Source organism: Entelurus aequoreus, linkage group LG08 (genome assembly GCF_033978785.1).
Source record: "Entelurus aequoreus isolate RoL-2023_Sb linkage group LG08, RoL_Eaeq_v1.1, whole genome shotgun sequence".
NCBI lineage: Eukaryota > Metazoa > Chordata > Actinopteri > Syngnathiformes > Syngnathidae > Entelurus > Entelurus aequoreus.
Genome location: NC_084738.1, coordinates 68,449,184 through 68,469,183, shown reverse-complemented (window position 1 = coordinate 68,469,183; position 20,000 = coordinate 68,449,184). Strand labels below are relative to the sequence as shown.

Sequence of the window (20,000 nt, the reverse complement as noted above, 5' to 3'; positions counted from 1 at the left end):
TAAGTAGTACACTCATATTAAGTAGTACACTCACACTAAGTAATACACTCATACTAAGTAGTACACTCATACTAAGTAGTACACTCGTACTAAGTAGTACACTCATACTAAGTAATACACACATACTAAGAAGCACTCATACTAAGTAGTACACTCATACTAAGTAGTACACTCATACTAAGTAGTACACTCATACTAAGTAATACATTCATACTAAGTAGTACACTCATACTAAGTAGTACACTCATACTAAGTAATACACTCATACTAAGTAGTACACTCATACTAAGTAATACACTCATACTAAGTAGCACTCATACTAAGTAGTACACTCATACTAAGTAATACTCATACTAAGTAATATACTCATACTAAGTAGTACACTCATACTAAGAAGTACACTCATACTAAGTATTACACTCATACTAAGTAATACACTCATACGAAGTAGTACACTCATACTAAGTAATACACTCACACTAAGTAGTACACTCATACTAAGTAATACACACATACTAAGTAGCACTCGTACTAAGTAGTACACTCATACTAAGTAGTTCACTCATACTAAGTAATAATACACTCATACTAAGTAGTACACTCATACTAAGTAGTACACTCATACTAAGTAATAATACATTCATACTAAGTAGTACACTCATACTAAGTAGTACACTCATACTAAGTAATACATTCATACTAAGTAGTACACTCATACTAAGTAGTACACTCATACTAAGTAATACACTCATACTAAGTAGTACACTCATACTAAGTAATAATACACTCATACTAAGTAGTACACTCATACTAAGTAATACACTCATACTAAGTTGTACACTCATACTAAGTAATACACTCATACTAAGTAATAATACACTCATACTAAGTAGTACACTCATACTAAGTAATACACTCATACTAAGTAATACACTCATACTAAGTAGTAAACTCATACTAAGTAATAATACACTCATACTAAGTAGTACACTCATAGTAAGTAATACACTCATACTTAATAGTACACTCATACTAAGTAATAATACACTCATATTAAGTAGTACACTCATACTAAGTAATAATACACTCATACTATGTAATACACTCATACTAAGTAATAATACACTCATACTAAGTAATACACTCATACTAAGTAATAATACACCCATACTAAGTAGTACACTCATACTAAGTAATAATACACTCATACTATGTAATACACTTATACTAAGTAATAATACACTCATACTAAGTAGTACACTCATACTAAGTAATACACTCATACCAAGTAGTACACTCATACTAAGTAATAATACACTCATACTAAGTAGTACACACATACTAAGTAGTACACTCATACCTAGTAATACACTCATACTAAGTAGTACACTCATACTAAGTAATACACTCATACTAAGTAATAATACACTCATACTAAGTAGTACACTAATACTAAGTAGTACACTCATAAGAAGTAATACACTCATACTAAGTAGTACACTCATACTAAGTAGTACACACTTGCAAACTTGCTAGGACACTTAGGTCCATGCAGCCAACCCCCCTATTTATTTAATTAAATTATGGGCCTTGTTTTGGGAATTTGTCCTATTCAATAAAGAATTGTCCAAAGAAATCTAAAGTCTTCTAAGTATTTATTTGAGGCCTCAAATAATATGGAGGTTAAGTTGTATCTTTATTGCGGAAGCTTTTTTTTTTTTTTTTTTTTTACACTGAATTTACACCTAATTTGTAACTGAATTTTTGGCGTTTAAATTATGTGAACTGATTTTTTTTTTTTTACAGCAAATTATCCTGAAAATTTGTGTAAAAAAGGAAGTGTAAAAAATTTCAGTATAAAAAAAAATCAGTGTATAAAATGCAGTGTAGTGCGAAAAAAGTTCAGTTTATAAAAAATGTTTGTAAAAAATTCTCTGTGTAAAAATTTTTTGTAAAAAAAAAAAAAGTTCAAAATATGAAAAATATTTTTTTAAAAATCAGTCCATAAAACTTCAATGAGGTTTATAAAAACAATTGCAGTGTAAAAAAACACTCTGTACAAATTAAGTGTAAAAAATTCAGTGTTTAAAAATTCAGTGTATAAAAATGCAATGCAGTGTAAAAAACACTACAAAAATTGAGTGTAAAAAAAAAAAAAAATCAGTGTGTAAAAATTGATTGTAAAAAATAGTTCAGTTGAGGAAAAACATTTTTGTAAAAAAAAAATTCAGTCTAAAAAAAATCAATGAAGTGTATAAAAAAATTCAGTCTAAAAATGTACTGTAAAAAATTCAGTGTAAAAACTTTCAGTTTCTAAAAGTTATTTGTAAAAAAAAATCAGTCTAAAAAAATCAATGAAGTGTAAAAAAAATGCAATGCTGTGTAAAAAAAACAGTGTATTAGGTGTAAAATATTCAGTGTTTAAAAATTCAGTGAATAAAAATGCAATGCAGTGTAAAAAACACTGTACAAAAATTTTGTGCAAAAAAATTCAGTCTAAAAAAAATATATCATTGAAGTGTATACAAATTCAGTGTAAAATTTAAGTGTAAAAAAATCAATATATAAAAATTCAATGAAGTGTAGAAAAAATTCAGTGTAAAAATTTACCGTAAAAAAAATAGTGTAGCAAATTTGGTGTAAAAAAAATCAATGTGTAGAAATTCAATGCGCTGTTAAAAAAAAAAAAATCAGTGTATAAAACATCTGTGTAAAGGAAATCCAGTGTAAAAACATTCAGTGCATACATATTAGTTCCTTCAAAACTCTAATAAATTATTGGACACAGGCTCAGTATGGTCCCGGGGACCCAAAATTAATCATATATTAATTATGTTATTTTTTCATTCAATGCTTGAATCTCTAGATCAACTTTTATGTTTTATGACCTTCTTGTGAAAAAAAAAACAGTTTTGTGGGCAAAAAACACAAAATATGCATTTTTTTCCACCCACAACAATTTTTCAAAGTGGAATATTTGACGTTAAGAAATCGGCAACAATTCATATAATCGATTTTGATTTATTACCTATTTTTGAGCAATGACAGTTTAAAAAAAGACCCACTAAAATTATTGGGGATCCACTCATAAAAGTGTAAAAATAAGTCATGCATTGTTTTAAGTCTCTCGATCTGTCCGACGATTATGAGTTTTTATTATTTTTTAAATGTGTCTGCTTGTTTGTTTTATGCCTTTTTTGTCAAAGAAAACTGTATTTTTATATGGCAAATATTTCCCCCAAATAATATTGCTATAATGACATATTAATATTCTTATATATACTATATAATTGAAGTAATTGGAGCCTTCGATAAGTCAATAAATCATAACAACATTGATTTTGATTCTTTTTTTCTTTTTTTTTAACCTCATTTCACCTGTTTGCTCTTTTATTCCACTTTTGAATTTTTTTTTATAGTAGTTTTAGAATGTGCCACGGGCCGTTAAAAACTGAGCCGTGGGCCATATAATAGAGAATGTCTCATTTGCACCCCTGGTGGTGAAATCTATCAAAATGAGGGTGATCCCAAAAAGGAGGGATTTTTCAAATTGACTGTGTCAACATATGAAACAACAAGTGTGTGTAAGAAATTGAAATGCGCCCCCTTTTGGCCCAAATTAATTAAACACAATTTATAAATATGTATATAGAGACATACTGTAATAACTTGAAGTAAATAATGAAGATTAAAAACTAAATAAAAACAAAAAAAACTAACTAAACTAAAAGTAGTCTTTTTCTCACAACGTGTCAACTTTTTTCTTATAAAATTGGGAACGATTTCTCATATTCTTTCTGTTGGTGGTGAAATCTATCAAAAATGAGGGTGGTCCCAAAAAGGAGGGATTTTTCAAATTGACTGTGTCAACATATGAAACAACAAGTGTGTGTAAGAAATTGAAATGCGCCCCCTTTTGGCCCAAATTAATTAAACACAATTTATAAATATGTATATAGAGACATACTGTAATAACTTGAAGTAAATAATGAAGATTAAAAACTAAATAAAAACAAAAAAAACTAACTAAACTAAAAGTAGTCTTTTTCTCACAACATGTCAACTTTTTTCTTATAAAATTGGGAACGATTTCTCATATTCTTTCTGTTGGTGGTGAAATCTATCAAAAATGAGGGTGGTCCCAAAAAGGAGGGATTTTTCAAATTGACTGTGTCAACATATGAAACAACAAGTGTGTGTAAGAAATTGAAATGCGCCCCCTTTTGGCCCAAATTAATTAAACACAATTTATAAATATGTATATAGAGACATACTGTAATAACTTGAAGTAAATAATGAAGATTAAAAACTAAATAAAAACAAAAAAAAACTAACTAAACTAAAAGTAGTCTTTTTCTCACAACGTGTCAACTTTTTTCTTATACAATTGGGAACAATTTCTCATATTCTTTCTGTAGGTGGTGAAATCTATCAAAAATGAGGGTGGTCCCAAAAAGGAGGGATTTTTCAAATTGACTGTGTCAACATATGAAACAACAAGTGTGTGTAAGAAATTGAAATGCGCCCCCTTTGGCCCAAATTAATTAAACACAATTTATAAATATGTATATAGAGACATACTGTAATAACTTGAAGTAAATAATGAAGATTAAAAACTAAATAAAAACAAAAAAAACTAACTAAACTAAAAGTAGTCTTTTTCTCACAACGTGTCAACTTTTTTCTTATAAAATTGGGAACGATTTCTCATATTCTTTCTGTTGGTGGTGAAATCTATCAAAAATGAGGGTGGTCCCAAAAAGGAGGGATTTTTCAAATTGACTGTGTCAACATATGAAACAACAAGTGTGTGTAAGAAATTGAAATGCGCCCCCTTTTGGCCCAAATTAATTAAACACAATTTATAAATATGTATATAGAGACATACTGTAATAACTTGAAGTAAATAATGAAGATTAAAAACTAAATAAAAACAAAAAAAACTAACTAAACTAAAAGTAGTCTTTTTCTCACAACGTGTCAACTTTTTTCTTATAAAATTGGGAACAATTTCTCATATTCTTTCTGTTGGTGGTGAAATCTATCAAAAATGAGGGTGGTCCCAAAAAGGAGGGATTTTTCAAATTGACTGTGTGTCGGTTTTAAAAGCGCTCCCCCTCTGGTCAACATATGACATAACAAGTGTGTGTAAAAAATTTGAAGTGCTCCCCATGTGCCGGGTGCAGAGGAGGACATCCGGAGGGCCAGCGCAACATGCCATCCTGCAACAGCCGTGACACGACAACAGTGAGACACGACACGGCGGCGCTTACCTTTAAACGACTTTGCTGACATCCGACGACAACGAGCCCTCCAGAAAGGTCATCTGGAGAGGTCAGCACAACTCCACATCTCACGACAGCCGTGGTCAAGGTCCATCCGACTTGACACGGCCATGCTGATCCAGGCTCCTTTCGTTGCGTGCCTGTTGTCTCTGGTCGGGGTCCCCCGGGGGCCTTGCGTGCGGTTTGGGCGCCATCCGGGCTTACCATAGACCAGGGGTCACCAACGCGGTGCCCGCGGGCACCAGGTAGCCCGTAAGGACCAGATGAGTAGCCCGCTGGCCTGTTCTTAAAAATAGCTCAAATAGCAGCACTTACCAGTGAGCTGCCTCTATTTTTTAAATGTTATTTATTTACTAGAAAGCTGGTCTCGCTTTGCTCGACATTTTTTTAATTCTAAGAGAGACAAAACTCAAATAGAATTTGAAAATCCAAGAAAATATTTTAGACTTGGTCTTCACTTGTTTAAATAAATTCATTATTTCTTTTTACTTTGCTTCTTATAACTTTCAGAAAGACAATTTTAGAGAAAAAATACAACCTTAAAAATGATTTTAGGATTTTTAAACACATATACCTTTTTACCTTTTAAATTCCTTCCTCTTTTTTCCTGACAATTTAAATCAATGTTCAAGTAAATTTTTTTTTTTTATTGTAAAGAATAATGAATACATTTTAATTTAATTCTTCATTTTAGCTTCTGTTTTTTCGACGAAGAATATTTGTGAAATATTTCTTCAAACTTATTATGATTAAAATTCAAAAAAATTATTCTGGCAAATCTAGAAAATCGGTAGAATCAAATTTAAATCTTATTTCAAAGTCTTTTGAATTTCTTTTAAAATTTTTGTTCTGGAAAATCTAGAAGAAATTATGATTTGTCTTTGTTAGAAATATAGCTCGGTCCAATTTGTTATATATTCTAACAAAGTGTAGATTGGATTTTAACCTATTTAAAACATGTCATCAAAATTCTAAAATTAATCTTAATCAGGAAAAATTACTAATGATGTTCCATAAAAAGATTCGAATTAGCTAGTTTTTCTCCTTTTTTTTCGGTTGAATTTTGAATTTTAAAGAGTCGAAATTGAAAATAAACTGTTTCAAAATGTAATTGTCATTTTTTTTCGTGTTTTCTCCTCTTTTAAACCGTTCAATTAAGTGTAAATATCATTAATTATTAATAATAACATAGAGTTCAAGGTGAATTGAGCAAATTGGCTATTTCTGGCAATTTATTTAAGTGTGTATCAAACTGGTAGCCCTTCGCATTAATCACTACCCAAGAAGTAGCTCTTGCTTTCAAAAAGGTTGGTGACCCCTGCCATAGACGGACCGTGCATACCCCCCCTTCCCCTAACCCTAACCCAGAACGGAGATGGGCTCCAAGACAACAATTTCGGCCTCAAAATTAAATGCATGCAAAACATCATTACAGTTTTGCATCATTTGGAAAACATTAATAAGCAGGAACAGCCACAGACTATTTTGAAAATGGCAAATGCACTGGCCAATAGGATCAGGCCTGCATCAAACAATGCCGACACACAGGCTTGTATTGCTATTGTAAAATATTGGGTTGGAGGCAATAAACAGGCGAGGTGATGAAGTACGTCTTTTTACTGTAGACTTCCGGAACAGACTCAACACACGTGACGTCAGGTCTGCAACACCACGTAAATCGTTGGCCAACCAAAAAGTAACCCCAGTACGCTATAGCCAACGTTCACCAGGAGATGGCAACAGACAAACATTGATCACTCTATTACAAGTGTAACATTAGGACAAAAAAAACAAGCTTTGCGACACAATTGAAAATAAAGCCCATATTTTAAAATGTGTAGTGAAGCCCATTTCCCCTCCCTCTTCTTTCTTTCTATGTGTAAAATTAATAATGTAAATGTTACCAAGGGTTGTTGTCTGTAAATGTTGGTTGTATCTTTCGTCGTATCCAAGGGGCAAAGGCGAAGAGGCAGTTCGTGGACAGGCAAGTGGTCGTGGGCAAGAGCAGGGCAGCGTGGTCTGGGTCCGAGCAGGGAGATCGTGGATCGAGGTGGGCAGTTAGGAATCCGGATGGGTGTCGAGTGACAAGGCACGATCACGGAGGTCAGGGGAGTCACTGTGGAAATACAAAAGGGCATGAACCAGGGGGGAAACACGGAGAAATAGAGGCAAAACAAGGACGAGGAAATCACTGGGAAAAGGAATGCCAGACGTGATGCTTACTGGAAGGTTAGCGACGTTCTGGCAAAGGTTCCTCGGGTCCGCTGGTCTTTATGCCGCTCCCCCTCGTCAAGTCCAGGTGTGCTGATCAGTGATTGCTTGCAGACTTGTTGCTGTGTGGGCGTGTTGTGCTCAGTGTGAGCAGAGGTGTGTTTGAGCGTGCTGCCAGCAGAGGTGCCTGCAGCTCCAGCTGCAGAGGAAACCTGGGATCGACTCCGCGTCATGACAGAGCAGTAACTATTATTTATTACGCATTTTTACTTTTTCATTACATGCTACTTTTATAAATCTGTATTGCAACAAGTGGTGGACACAAAAATCCATTAACATCCGCGGTCCTTATTCATCTCGATTCTAAATCGATTAAATTTTTTTAATATATATATATATATACATATATATATATGAATTAAAAATAAAGTAAATACATCACTATCCTATCCTGTTTAATTTTTTATTTTTTTATTATCATGACATGACAAAGAACAAACACAGCAAAGTGTCGGTAAAAAGTCATTTTTTGTGACGTTAAAGGCTTTTCTGACAAGCCATGAGCCAATGCTGCCCCCCGTGGTCACATGGGGTACTTCCACATGACGCAACACCACTTCCACATGACGCAACACCACTTCCACATGACGCAACACAACTTCCACCTGACGCAACACCACTTCCACATGACGCAACACCACTTCCACATGACGCAACACCACTTCCACATGACGCAACACCACTTCCACATGACGCAACACCACTTCCACATGACGCAACACCACTTCCACATGACGCAACACCGCTTCCACATGACGCTACACCGCTTCCACATGACGCAACACCACTTCCACATGACGCAACACCAATTCCACATGACGCAACACCGCTTCCACATGACGCAACACCGCTTCCACATGACGCAACACCGCTTCCACATGACGCAACACCACTTCCACATGACGCAACACCACTTCCACATGACGCAACACAACTTCCACCTGACGCAACACAACTTCCACCTGACGCAACACCACTTCCACATGACGCAACACCACTTCCACATGACGCAACACCACTTCCACATGACGCAACACCACTTCCACATGACGCAACACCACTTCCACATGACGCAACACCACTTCCACATGACGCAACACCACTTCCACATGACGCAACACCACTTCCACATGACGCAACACCACTTCCACATGACGCAACACAACTTCCACATGACGCAACACCGCTTCTACATGACGTAACACCGCTTCCACATGACGCAACACCACTTCCACATGACGCAACACCGCTTCTACATGACGCAACGCCACTTCCACATGACGCAACGCCACTTCCACATGACGCAACGCCACTTCCACATGACGCAACACCACTTCCACATGACGCAACACCACTTCCACATGACGCAACACCGCTTCCACATGACGCAACACCGCTTCCACATGACGCAACACCACTTCCACATGACGCTACACCACTTCCACATGACGCTACACCACTTCCACATGACGCAACACCACTTCCACATGACGCAACACCACTTCCACATGACGCAACACCACTTCCACATGACGCAACACCACTTCCACATGACGCAACACCACTTCCACATGACGCAACACCACTTCCACATGACGCAACACCACTTCCACATGACGCAACACCACTTCCACATGACGTAACACCACTTCCACATGACGCAACACCACTTCCACATGACGCTACACCACTTCCACATGACGCAACACCACTCCCACATGACGCAACACCACTTCCACATGACGCAACACCACTTCCACATGACGCAACACCACTTCCACATGACGCTACACCACTTCCACATGACGCAACACCACTCCCACATGACGCTACACCACTTCCACATGACGCAACACCACTTCCACATGACGCAACACCGCTTCCACATGACGCAACACCACTTCCACATGACGCAACACCACTTCCACATGACGCAACACCACTTCCACATGACGCAACACAACTTCCACCTGACGCAACACCACTTCCACATGACGCAACACCACTTCCACATGACGCAACACCACTTCCACATGACGCAACACCACTTCCACATGACGCAACACCACTTCCACATGACGCAACACCACTTCCACATGACGCAACACCACTTCCACATGACGCAACACCACTTCCACATGACGCAACACCGCTTCTACATGACGCAACGCCACTTCCACATGACGCAACGCCACTTCCACATGACGCAACACCACTTCCACATGACGCAACACCACTTCCACATGACGCAACACCACTTCCACATGACGCAACACCGCTTCCACATGACGCAACACCACTTCCACATGACGCAACACCACTTCCACATGACGCAACACCACTTCCACATGACGCTACACCACTTCCACATGACGCAACACCACTTCCACATGACGCAACACCACTTCCACATGACGCAACACCACTTCCACATGACGCAACACCACTTCCACATGACGCAACACCACTTCCACATGACGTAACACCACTTCCACATGACGCAACACCACTTCCACATGACGCTACACCACTTCCACATGACGCAACACCACTCCCACATGACGCAACACCACTTCCACATGACGCAACACCACTTCCACATGACGCAACACCACTTCCACATGACGCTACACCACTTCCACATGACGCAACACCACTCCCACATGACGCTACACCACTTCCACATGACGCAACACCACTTCCACATGACGCAACACCACTTCCACATGACGCAACACCACATCCACATGACGCTACACCACTTCCACATGACGCAACACCACTTCCACATGACGCTACACCACTTCCACATGACGCAACACCGCTTCCACATGACGCAACACAACTTCCACATGACGCAACACCACTTCCACATGACGCAACACCACTTCCACATGACGCAACACCACTTCCACATGACGCAACACCACTTCCACATGACGCAACACCACTTCCACATGACGCAACACCACTTCCACATGACGCAACACCACTTCCACATGACGCAACACCACTTCCACATGACGCAACACAACTTCCACATGACGCAACACCGCTTCCACATGACGCAACACCGCTTCTACATGACGTAACACCGCTTCCACATGACGCAACACCACTTCCACATGACGCAACACCGCTTCTACATGACGCAACGCCACTTCCACATGACGCAACGCCACTTCCACATGACGCAACACCACTTCCACATGACGCAACACCACTTCCACATGACGCAACACCACTTCCACATGACGCAACACCGCTTCCACATGACGCAACACCACTTCCACATGACGCAACACCACTTCCACATGACGCAACACCACTTCCACATGACGCTACACCACTTCCACATGACGCAACACCACTTCCACATGACGCAACACCACTTCCACATGACGCAACACCACTTCCACATGACGCAACACCACTTCCACATGACGCAACACCACTTCCACATGACGTAACACCACTTCCACATGACGCAACACCACTTCCACATGACGCTACACCACTTCCACATGACGCAACACCACTCCCACATGACGCAACACCACTTCCACATGACGCAACACCACTTCCACATGACGCAACACCACTTCCACATGACGCTACACCACTTCCACATGACGCAACACCACTCCCACATGACGCTACACCACTTCCACATGACGCAACACCACTTCCACATGACGCAACACCACTTCCACATGACGCAACACCACATCCACATGACGCTACACCACTTCCACATGACGCAACACCACTTCCACATGACGCTACACCACTTCCACATGACGCAACACCGCTTCCACATGACGCAACACAACTTCCACATGACGCAACACCACTTCCACATGACGCAACACCACTTCCACATGACGCAACACCACTTCCACATGACGCAACACCACTTCCACATGACGCAACACCACTTCCACATGACGCAACACCACTTCCACATGACGCAACACCACTTCCACATGACGCAACACCACTTCCACATGACGCAACACCACTTCCACATGACGCAACACCAATTCTACATGACGCAACACCACTTCCACATGACGCAACACCACTTCCACATGATGCAACAACACTTCCACATGACGCAACACAACTTCCACATGACGCAACACCGCTTCCACATGACGCAACACCACTTCCACATGACGCAACACCAATTCTACATGACGCAACACCACTTCCACATGACGCAACACCACTTCCACATGATGCAACACCACTTCCACATGACGCAACACAACTTCCACATGACGCAACACCGCTTCCACATGACGCAACACCACTTCCACATGACGCAACACCAATTCTACATGACGCAACACCACTTCCACATGACGCAACACCACTTCCACATGATGCAACAACACTTCCACATGACGCAACACCACTTCCACATGACGCAACACCACTTCCACATGACGCAACACCACTCCCACATGACGCAACACCACTTCCACATGACGCAACACCACTTCCACATGACATATTGATTATAGTTTATTAGCCAGAGAAGTGACATATTGATTATAGTTTATTAGCCAGAGAAGTCACATATTGATTATAGTTTATTAGCCAGAGAAGTGACATATTGATTATAGTTTACTAGACAGAGAAGTGACATATTGATTATAGTTTATTAGCCAGAGAAGTGACATATTGATTATAGTTTATTAGCCAGAGAAGTCACATATTGATTATAATTTATTAGCCAGAGAAGTGACATATTGATTATAGTTTATTAGCCAGAGAAGTGACATATTGATTATAGTTTATTAGCCAGAGAAGTGACATATTGATTATAGTTTATTAGCCAGAGAAGTGACATATTGATTATAGTTTATTAGCCAGAGAAGTGACATATTGATTATAGTTTATTAGCCAGAGAAGTGACATATTGATTATAGTTTACTAGGCAGAGAAGTGACATATTGATTATAGTTTACTAGCCAGAGAAGTGACATATTGATCATAGTTTACTAGACAGAGAAGTGACATATTGATTATAGTTTATTAGCCAGAGAAGTGACATATTGATTATAGTTTACTAGGCAGAGAAGTGACATATTGATTATAGTTTATTAGCCATAGAAGTGACATATTGATTATAGTTTATTAGGCAGAGAAGTGACATATTGATTATAGTTTATTAGCCAGAGAAGTGACGTATTGATTATAGTTTATTAGCCAGAGAAGTGACATATTGATTATAGTTTATTAGCCAGAGAAGTGACATATTGATTATAGTTTACTAGGCAGAGAAGTGACATATTGATTATAGTTTATTAGCCAGAGAAGTGACATATTGATTATAGTTTATTAGCCAGAGAAGTGACATATTGATTATAGTTTACTAGCCAGAGAAGTGACATATTGATTATAGTTTATTAGCCAGAGAAGTGACATATTGATTATAGTTTACTAGGCAGAGAAGTGACATATTGATTATAGTTTATTAGCCAGAGAAGTGACATATTGATTATAGTTTATTAGCCAGAGAAGTGACATATTGATTATAGTTTATTAGCCAGAGAAGTCACATATTGATTATAATTTATTAGCCAGAGAAGTGACATATTGATTATAGTTTATTAGCCAGAGAAGTGACATATTGATTATAGTTTATTAGCCAGAGAAGTGACATATTGATTATAGTTTATTAGCCAGAGAAGTGACATATTGATTATAGTTTATTAGCCAGAGAAGTGACATATTGATTATAGTTTATTAGCCAGAGAAGTGACATATTGATTATAGTTTACTAGGCAGAGAAGTGACATATTGATTATAGTTTACTAGGCAGAGAAGTGACATATTGATCATAGTTTACTAGACAGAGAAGTGACATATTGATTATAGTTTATTAGCCAGAGAAGTGACATATTGATTATAGTTTACTAGGCAGAGAAGTGACATATTGATTATAGTTTATTAGCCAGAGAAGTGACATATTGATTATAGTTTATTAGCCAGAGAAGTGACATATTGATTATAGTTTATTAGCCAGAGAAGTCACATATTGATTATAGTTTACTAGGCAGAGAAGTCACATATTGATTATAGTTTACTAGGCAGAGAAGTGACATATTGATTATAGTTTACTAGCCAGAGAAGTGACATATTGATCATAGTTTACTAGACAGAGAAGTGACATATTGATTATAGTTTACTAGGCAGAGAAGTGACATATTGATTATAGTTTATTAGCCAGAGAAGTGACATATTGATTATAGTTTATTAGCCAGAGAAGTGACATATTGATTATAGTTTATTAGCCAGAGAAGTCACATATTGATTATAGTTTACTAGGCAGAGAAGTGACATATTGATTATAGTTTACTAGGCAGAGAAGTGACATATTGATTATAGTTTATTAGCCAGAGAAGTGACATATTGATTATAGTTTATTAGCCAGAGAAGTGACATATTGATTATAGTTTACTAGGCAGAGAAGTGACATATTGATTATAGTTTATTAGCCAGAGAAGTGACATATTGATACATATTGACCAGCTCTTATTGGCGTGTAAATCAATGGTGGATTATAAAAGGGGAGGGACCTGTAAGAGAACACATGCATGAGATGACCTGTCAATCATATCAATAATCATATCAATAAACTCACCTAACGGCCAGATGGTGATGGAGGGCAGTTCTCTGTTGGTTTATAAAGAAACAAAATGAAGGATTATGCACAAATAAAAAGTATTTGGATGACTTACCTGCTGGAGGTGGTGTGAGAATGGCCTCTCGGGGAAATCCTCGCGACAAAGCAAAGGCTTTAAACTTTTGGATGAGATCACTTCTCAGCCTCTGAGAGCGACCTACAGTATACACACTTAGTACATGAATAGTAGTACACAATGTGTGTATTATGTACACAGTAAGTACATGAATAGTAGTACACAATGTGTGTATTATGTACACAGTAAGTACATGAATAGTAGTACACATTGTGTGTATTATGTACACATGAATATATGAATAGTAGTACACAATGTGTGTATTATGTACACAGTAAGTACATGAATAGTAGTACACAATGTGTGTATTATGTACACATCAGTACATGAATAGTAGTACACATTGTGTGTATTATGTACACATGAATATATGAATAGTAGTACACAATGTGTGTATTATGTACACAGTAAGTACATGAATAGTAGTACACAATGTGTGTATTATGTACACATGAATATATGAATAGTGGTACACAATGTGTGTATTATGTACACATCAGTACATGAATAGTAGTACACAATGTGTGTATTATGTTCACATGAATATATGAATAGTAGTACACAATGTGTGTATTATGTACACATGAATATATGAATAGTAGTACACAATGTGTGTATTATGTACACATGAATATATGATTAGTAGTACACAATGTGTGTATTATGTACACATGAATATATGAATAGTAGTACACAATGTGTGTATTATGTACACATGAATATATGTACACAATGTGTGTGTGTGTGTGTCTCACCATAAAGCGCCACCTGTGTGTACTCTCTGTGGAAAACTTTGTGTTTGAGCACCAGAGCGTATTCGCTGTAGTTGGTCTCCACAACTGTGATGTCCTTCACCATGTTGTGTCCTGACACAAAACTGTTGTTTACTGGGCTGACATGACACTCTTCATATACTAATTAACAACCTCATGCTTAGTTACTATTACTTTTTCATCTACATATCATTATAGAACTAAGTCAAAATATATACCAATAAAAATGTATTTATATGTATGTATGTACATATATACATATATATAATATACATATATAAGACATGCCTATTTTATATATGTATGTAAAGTAACCGTGTATATATATATAGGTGTATATATGTGTGTATATATATGTGTGTATATATGTGTGTGTGTGTATATATATGTGTGTGTATATATATATATATATATACTACCGTTCAAAAGTTTGGGGTCACATTGAAATGTCCTTATTTTTGAAGGAAAAGCACTGTACTTTTCAATGAAGATAACTTTAAACTAGTCTTAACTTTAAAGAAATACATAGGTGTATAGAGGCCCATTTCCAGCAACTATCACTCCGGTGTTCTAATGGTACAATGTGTTTGCTCATTGGCTCAGAAGGCTAATTGATGATTAGAAAACCCTTGTGCAATCATGTTCACACATCTGAAAACAGTTTAGCTCGTTACAGAAGCTACAAAACTGACCTTCCTTTGAGCAGATTGAGTTTCTGGAGCATCACATTTGTGGGGTCAATTAAACGCTCAAAATGGCCAGAAAAAGTATTGAGTGGTCGACAGTGTCAAATCCAGAACTGAGGTCCAATAGCATTAATACTGAAGTTTTGCCAGAGTCTGTGTTTAGACGGATGTCATTTATAACTTTAAGAAGGGTCGTCTCTGTTATGCTATGAAGAGGTCGAAATCCTGACTGGAAGTTGTTGTGGCAGCCAGTAGAAGCCAAGAAGTGATTTTAGTTGTTGGAGGACAACTTTCTCAATTATTTTACTAATGAATGGTAGATTTGAAATTGGTCTGTAGTTGTTGATAACAGAGGCATCTAGGCTCCGCTTTTTTAGAAGAGGTTTAATGACTGCAGTTTTGAAAGCCTTTGGGAAATTGCCCGAATGAATAGAATTATTAACTATTTGCAATACGTCTGTTGATAGGCAGTCAAAAACATTCTTAAAGGCCTACTGAAATGATTTTTTTTTATTTAAACGGGAATAGCAGATCCATTCTATGTGTCATACTTGATCATTTCGCGATATTGCCATATTTTTTGCTGAAAGGATTTAGTAGAGAAAATCGACGATAAAGTTCGCAACTTTTGCTCGCTGATAAAAAAAAGCCTTGCCTGTACCGGAAGTAGCGTGACGTCACAGGAGCTAGTATTCCTCACAATTTTCCTTTGTTTACAATGGAGCGAGAGAGATTCGGACCGAGAAAGTGACGATTACCCCATTAATTTGAGCGAGGATGAAAGATTCGTAGATGAGGAACGTTACAGTGAAGGACTTGAGAGGCAGTGATGGACGTATCTTTTTTCGCTCTGACCGTAACTTAGGTACAAGCTGGCTCATTGGATTCCACACTCTCTCCTTTTTCTATTGTGGATCACGGATTTGTATTTTAAACCACCTCAGATACTATATCCTCTTGAAAATGAGAGTCGAGCACGCGAAATGGACATTCACAGTGACTGAACATGTAAATACACGATTAATAATATTCAGCTTTGCGAAGCTAAAAAAAAATAGAAGCTAACCTAGCAACGTAGCCAACGTGATAGCATAGCAGTCTCAAATGCAGATAGAAACTAAATTTAAAAAAACCCTGACTGGATGGATAGACAGAAGATCAAAAATACTATTAAACCATGAACATGTAAATACACGATTAATAATATTCAGCTTTTCGAAGCTAAAAAAATAGAAGCTAACTTAGCTACGTAGCCAACGTGATAGCATAGCAGTCTCAAATGCAGATAGAAACTACATTTTAAAAAAACCTGACTGGATGGATAGACAGAAGATCAAAAATACTATTAAACCATGAACATGTAAATACACGATTAATAATATTCAGCTTTTCGAAGCTAAAAAAATAGAAGCTAACCTAGCAACGTAGCCAACGTGATAGCATAGCAGTCTCAAATGCATATAGAAACTAAATTTAAAAAAAACCTGACTGGATGGATAGACAGAAGATCAAAAATACTATTAAACCATGAACATGTAAATACACGATTAATAATATTCCGCTTGGCGAAGCTAAAAAAACAGAAGCTAACTTAGATGCGGCGGCGGGCTTACTCACTGTAGTGCGTCTGCTATCCTGCTCAAAACACAACACAACCTCCTGGTGTTGGTGTTGCTGTAGTCCGCCGCTCCACCGATCGCACCTACAACTTTCTTATTTGCAGTCTCCATTGTCCATTAAACAAATTGCAAAAGATTCACCAACACAGATGTCCAGAATACTGTGGAATTTTGTCGAAGAAAACAGAGGTATTTGAATTGGGTCCAAACACTTCCCTTGCCCTCGTGACGTCACGCGCATACGTCATCATACCGCGACGTTTTCAAGCGGAAGTTTCCTGGGAAGTTTAAAATGTCACTTTATAAGTTAACCCGGCCGTATTGGCATGTGTTGCAATGTTAAGATTTCATCATTGATATATAAACTATCAGACTGCGTGGTCGGTAGTAGTGGCTTTCAGTAGGCCTTTAAAGAAGTTGGTAGGTAAAACATCAAGGCAGCAGGTGGATGTCACCGTTGTTAATCTCATTTGAACACTTATATATTTTAATGTTCCTTAATCCCACACAAGCTATATAAAAAAACTCTTGTTTATATTCATATTTTTGCGTCCTTCTGACACAGGAAGTGAACAAAGTTTAAACTGGAATAGGGTTAGGGTTATAACCCTGGATTATACGCAATGTGTTGTTGTGTTCCCTCATTTTCAGTGTACATAAATGAAGTGTGTGTTGCTGAGCCCGACCTGGACATCATCTGGACTGGACCTGGTTTTAAGAACCCTTTAAACAATCTCATTTCATTGACAACCTGGTCTGGTGAAGATAAGGTCCTTTTTTTTTTAAAAAATACAATAAAATAAGATAAATAAAAAACATTTTCATGTTCAAATTTAAAAATGCTAAAAAAAAATTAGCATCTTAGCATGCTAACATTAGCATGCACTGAACTATGCTAACATTAGCATGCACTGAACGGACTTCCATTTGTATGCTTGCATGTTCGAAATAAACTCAAACTGAAACTTTTTTTTGCCCATTTTGAGACCTTACACCTCAGTTATGTGACATTAGCATGCTAACATGCTAACATTTTAGCCAATTTTACCGCCATACACCTCAGTCATATCACTTGGTGCGTGACATATGCTGCCAAGTTAAAGTTCCAATGATTGTCACACACACACTAGGTGTGATGAAATGTGTCCTCTCCATTTGACCCATCCCCTTGTTTACCCACTGGGAGGTGAGGAGAGCAGTGAGCAGCAGCGTGAACCGTGCTCGGGAATCATTTGGTGATTTAACCCCCAATTTCCACCCTTGATGCTGAGTGCCAAGCAGGGAGGTAATGGCTCTCATTTTTATAGTCTTTGGTATGACTCGACCGGGGTTTGAACTCATGACCTACCCATCTCAGGGCGGACACTCTAACCACAAGACCACTGTACACCTCAGAGTCATATATATCATTTGGTATGTGACACTTGTTAACTGTTAGCATACTAACCGTTAACCATTTGGCCACCTTACACCTCAGAGTCATACAACTTTGTACGTGACTCATGCTAAGTTGTAGAACTCTGAGATGTAAGGTGGCCAAATGGGCTAAAAAAGTTACCGGGGAGTATGCTAACAGTTAGCAAGTGTCACATACCAAATTATATATATATGACTCAGAGGTGTACCGTTGTAAAATTGGCAGCATATGTCACGTATCAAGTGGTATGACTGAGGTGTAAAATTGGCTAAAATGTTAGCATATTAGCAAGCTAATGTTATATGACTCTGAGGTGCAAGTTGGTGAAATTGTCTAAAAAAGTTATCATTCTAATTGTAAGTATTACCATGTAAAAAGGTGTATGATGGTGAAATTGGCTAAAATGTTAGCATGCTAGCATGCTAATGTCATATAACTCTGAGGTGTAAGGTGGCAAAATGGGATAAAAACGTTAGCATGCTAATGTTAGCATACTAGCATGTTAACTGTTAGCCTGCTAACAGTAAGTGTCATGAACAAAACTGCACGACTCTGAGGTGTAAGTTGGCAAAATTGCTTAAAAAAATGTATCATTAAAATGTAAAAAGATCAAATTGTCAGTGGAATAAGGAAACCTTTTTTATTTTTTTTATTTTGATTAGCAGTCAAAGTTAGTATGATTAGTCAGAAAGTTGGCAGAAGGTATAATTAGTATGATTAGTCAGAAAGTTGGCAGGAATGTATGATTAGTATGATTAGTCAGGAAGTTGGCAGAAGGTATAATTAGTATGATTAGTCAGAAAGTTGGCAGGAATGTATGATTAGTATGATTAGTCAGGAAGTTGGCAGAATGTATGATTAGTATGATTAGTCAGAAAGTTGGCAGGAATGTATGATTAGTATGATTAGTCAGAAAGTTGGCAGGAATGTATGATTAGTATGATTAGTCAGAAAGTTGGCAGGAATGTATGATTAGTATGATTAGTCAGAAAGTTGGCAGGAATGTATGATTAGTATGATTAGTCAGAAAGTTGGCAGGAATGTATGATTAGTATGATTAGTCAGAAAGTTGGCAGGAATGTATGATTAGTCAGAAAGTTGGCAGGAATGTATGATTAGTATGATTAGTCAGAAAGTTGGCAGGAATGTATGATTAGTCAGAAAGTTGGCAGAATG

At 37.5% G+C, this 20,000-nt stretch overlaps 2 protein-coding genes across 4 annotated transcripts in view; both read right to left on the bottom strand.

The window, feature by feature from the left end:
* Positions 1-6,900: 6,900 nt before the first annotated feature.
* On the bottom strand, positions 6,901-12,266 carry LOC133655191 (uncharacterized). 2 transcript variants are annotated; one of them, XR_009826971.1, is made up of 2 exons: positions 7,509-12,266; positions 6,901-7,401 (listed from the first exon to the last, which is right to left on the bottom strand). XR_009826971.1 is itself a non-coding variant. In XM_062055143.1 (2 exons), exons 1-2 carry the CDS (start codon positions 7,727-7,729, stop codon positions 7,344-7,346), a joined length of 279 nt encoding a protein of 92 aa, XP_061911127.1. In that variant the 5' UTR covers positions 7,730-7,994; the 3' UTR covers positions 6,901-7,343. The 2 variants fall into 2 exon arrangements, 1 of the variants encoding a protein (XP_061911127.1); XM_062055143.1 differs by having other exon boundaries at positions 7,509-7,994.
* A 1,586-nt stretch (positions 12,267-13,852) lies between these two features.
* Positions 13,853-20,000, bottom strand: part of ptgdsa (prostaglandin D2 synthase a) — a 27,147-nt gene continuing 20,999 nt past the window's right edge. Inside the window, exons 4-7 of one of the 2 annotated variants that reach the window (XM_062055140.1) lie at positions 15,085-15,195; positions 14,309-14,410; positions 14,212-14,243; positions 13,853-14,146 (exon numbers count right to left, since the gene is read on the bottom strand). In XM_062055140.1, coding sequence (XP_061911124.1) covers positions 14,212-14,243; positions 14,309-14,410; positions 15,085-15,195 — 245 coding nt within the window. In that variant the 3' untranslated portion in view covers positions 13,853-14,146. The remainder of the gene's footprint in view (positions 14,147-14,211; positions 14,244-14,308; positions 14,411-15,084; positions 15,196-20,000) is intronic. The other variant, XM_062055142.1, reaches the window with a different exon arrangement.

Coding starts and splice junctions, on each gene's coding strand:
- LOC133655191 (XM_062055143.1), bottom strand. CDS start 7,729: ATGACGCGGAGTCGATCCCAGGTTTCCTCTGCAGCTGGAGCTGCAGGC. Junction 7,402..7,508: donor AGAACGTCGCTAACCTTCCA/GTAAGCATCACG, acceptor GTATTTCCACAG/TGACTCCCCTGACCTCCGTG.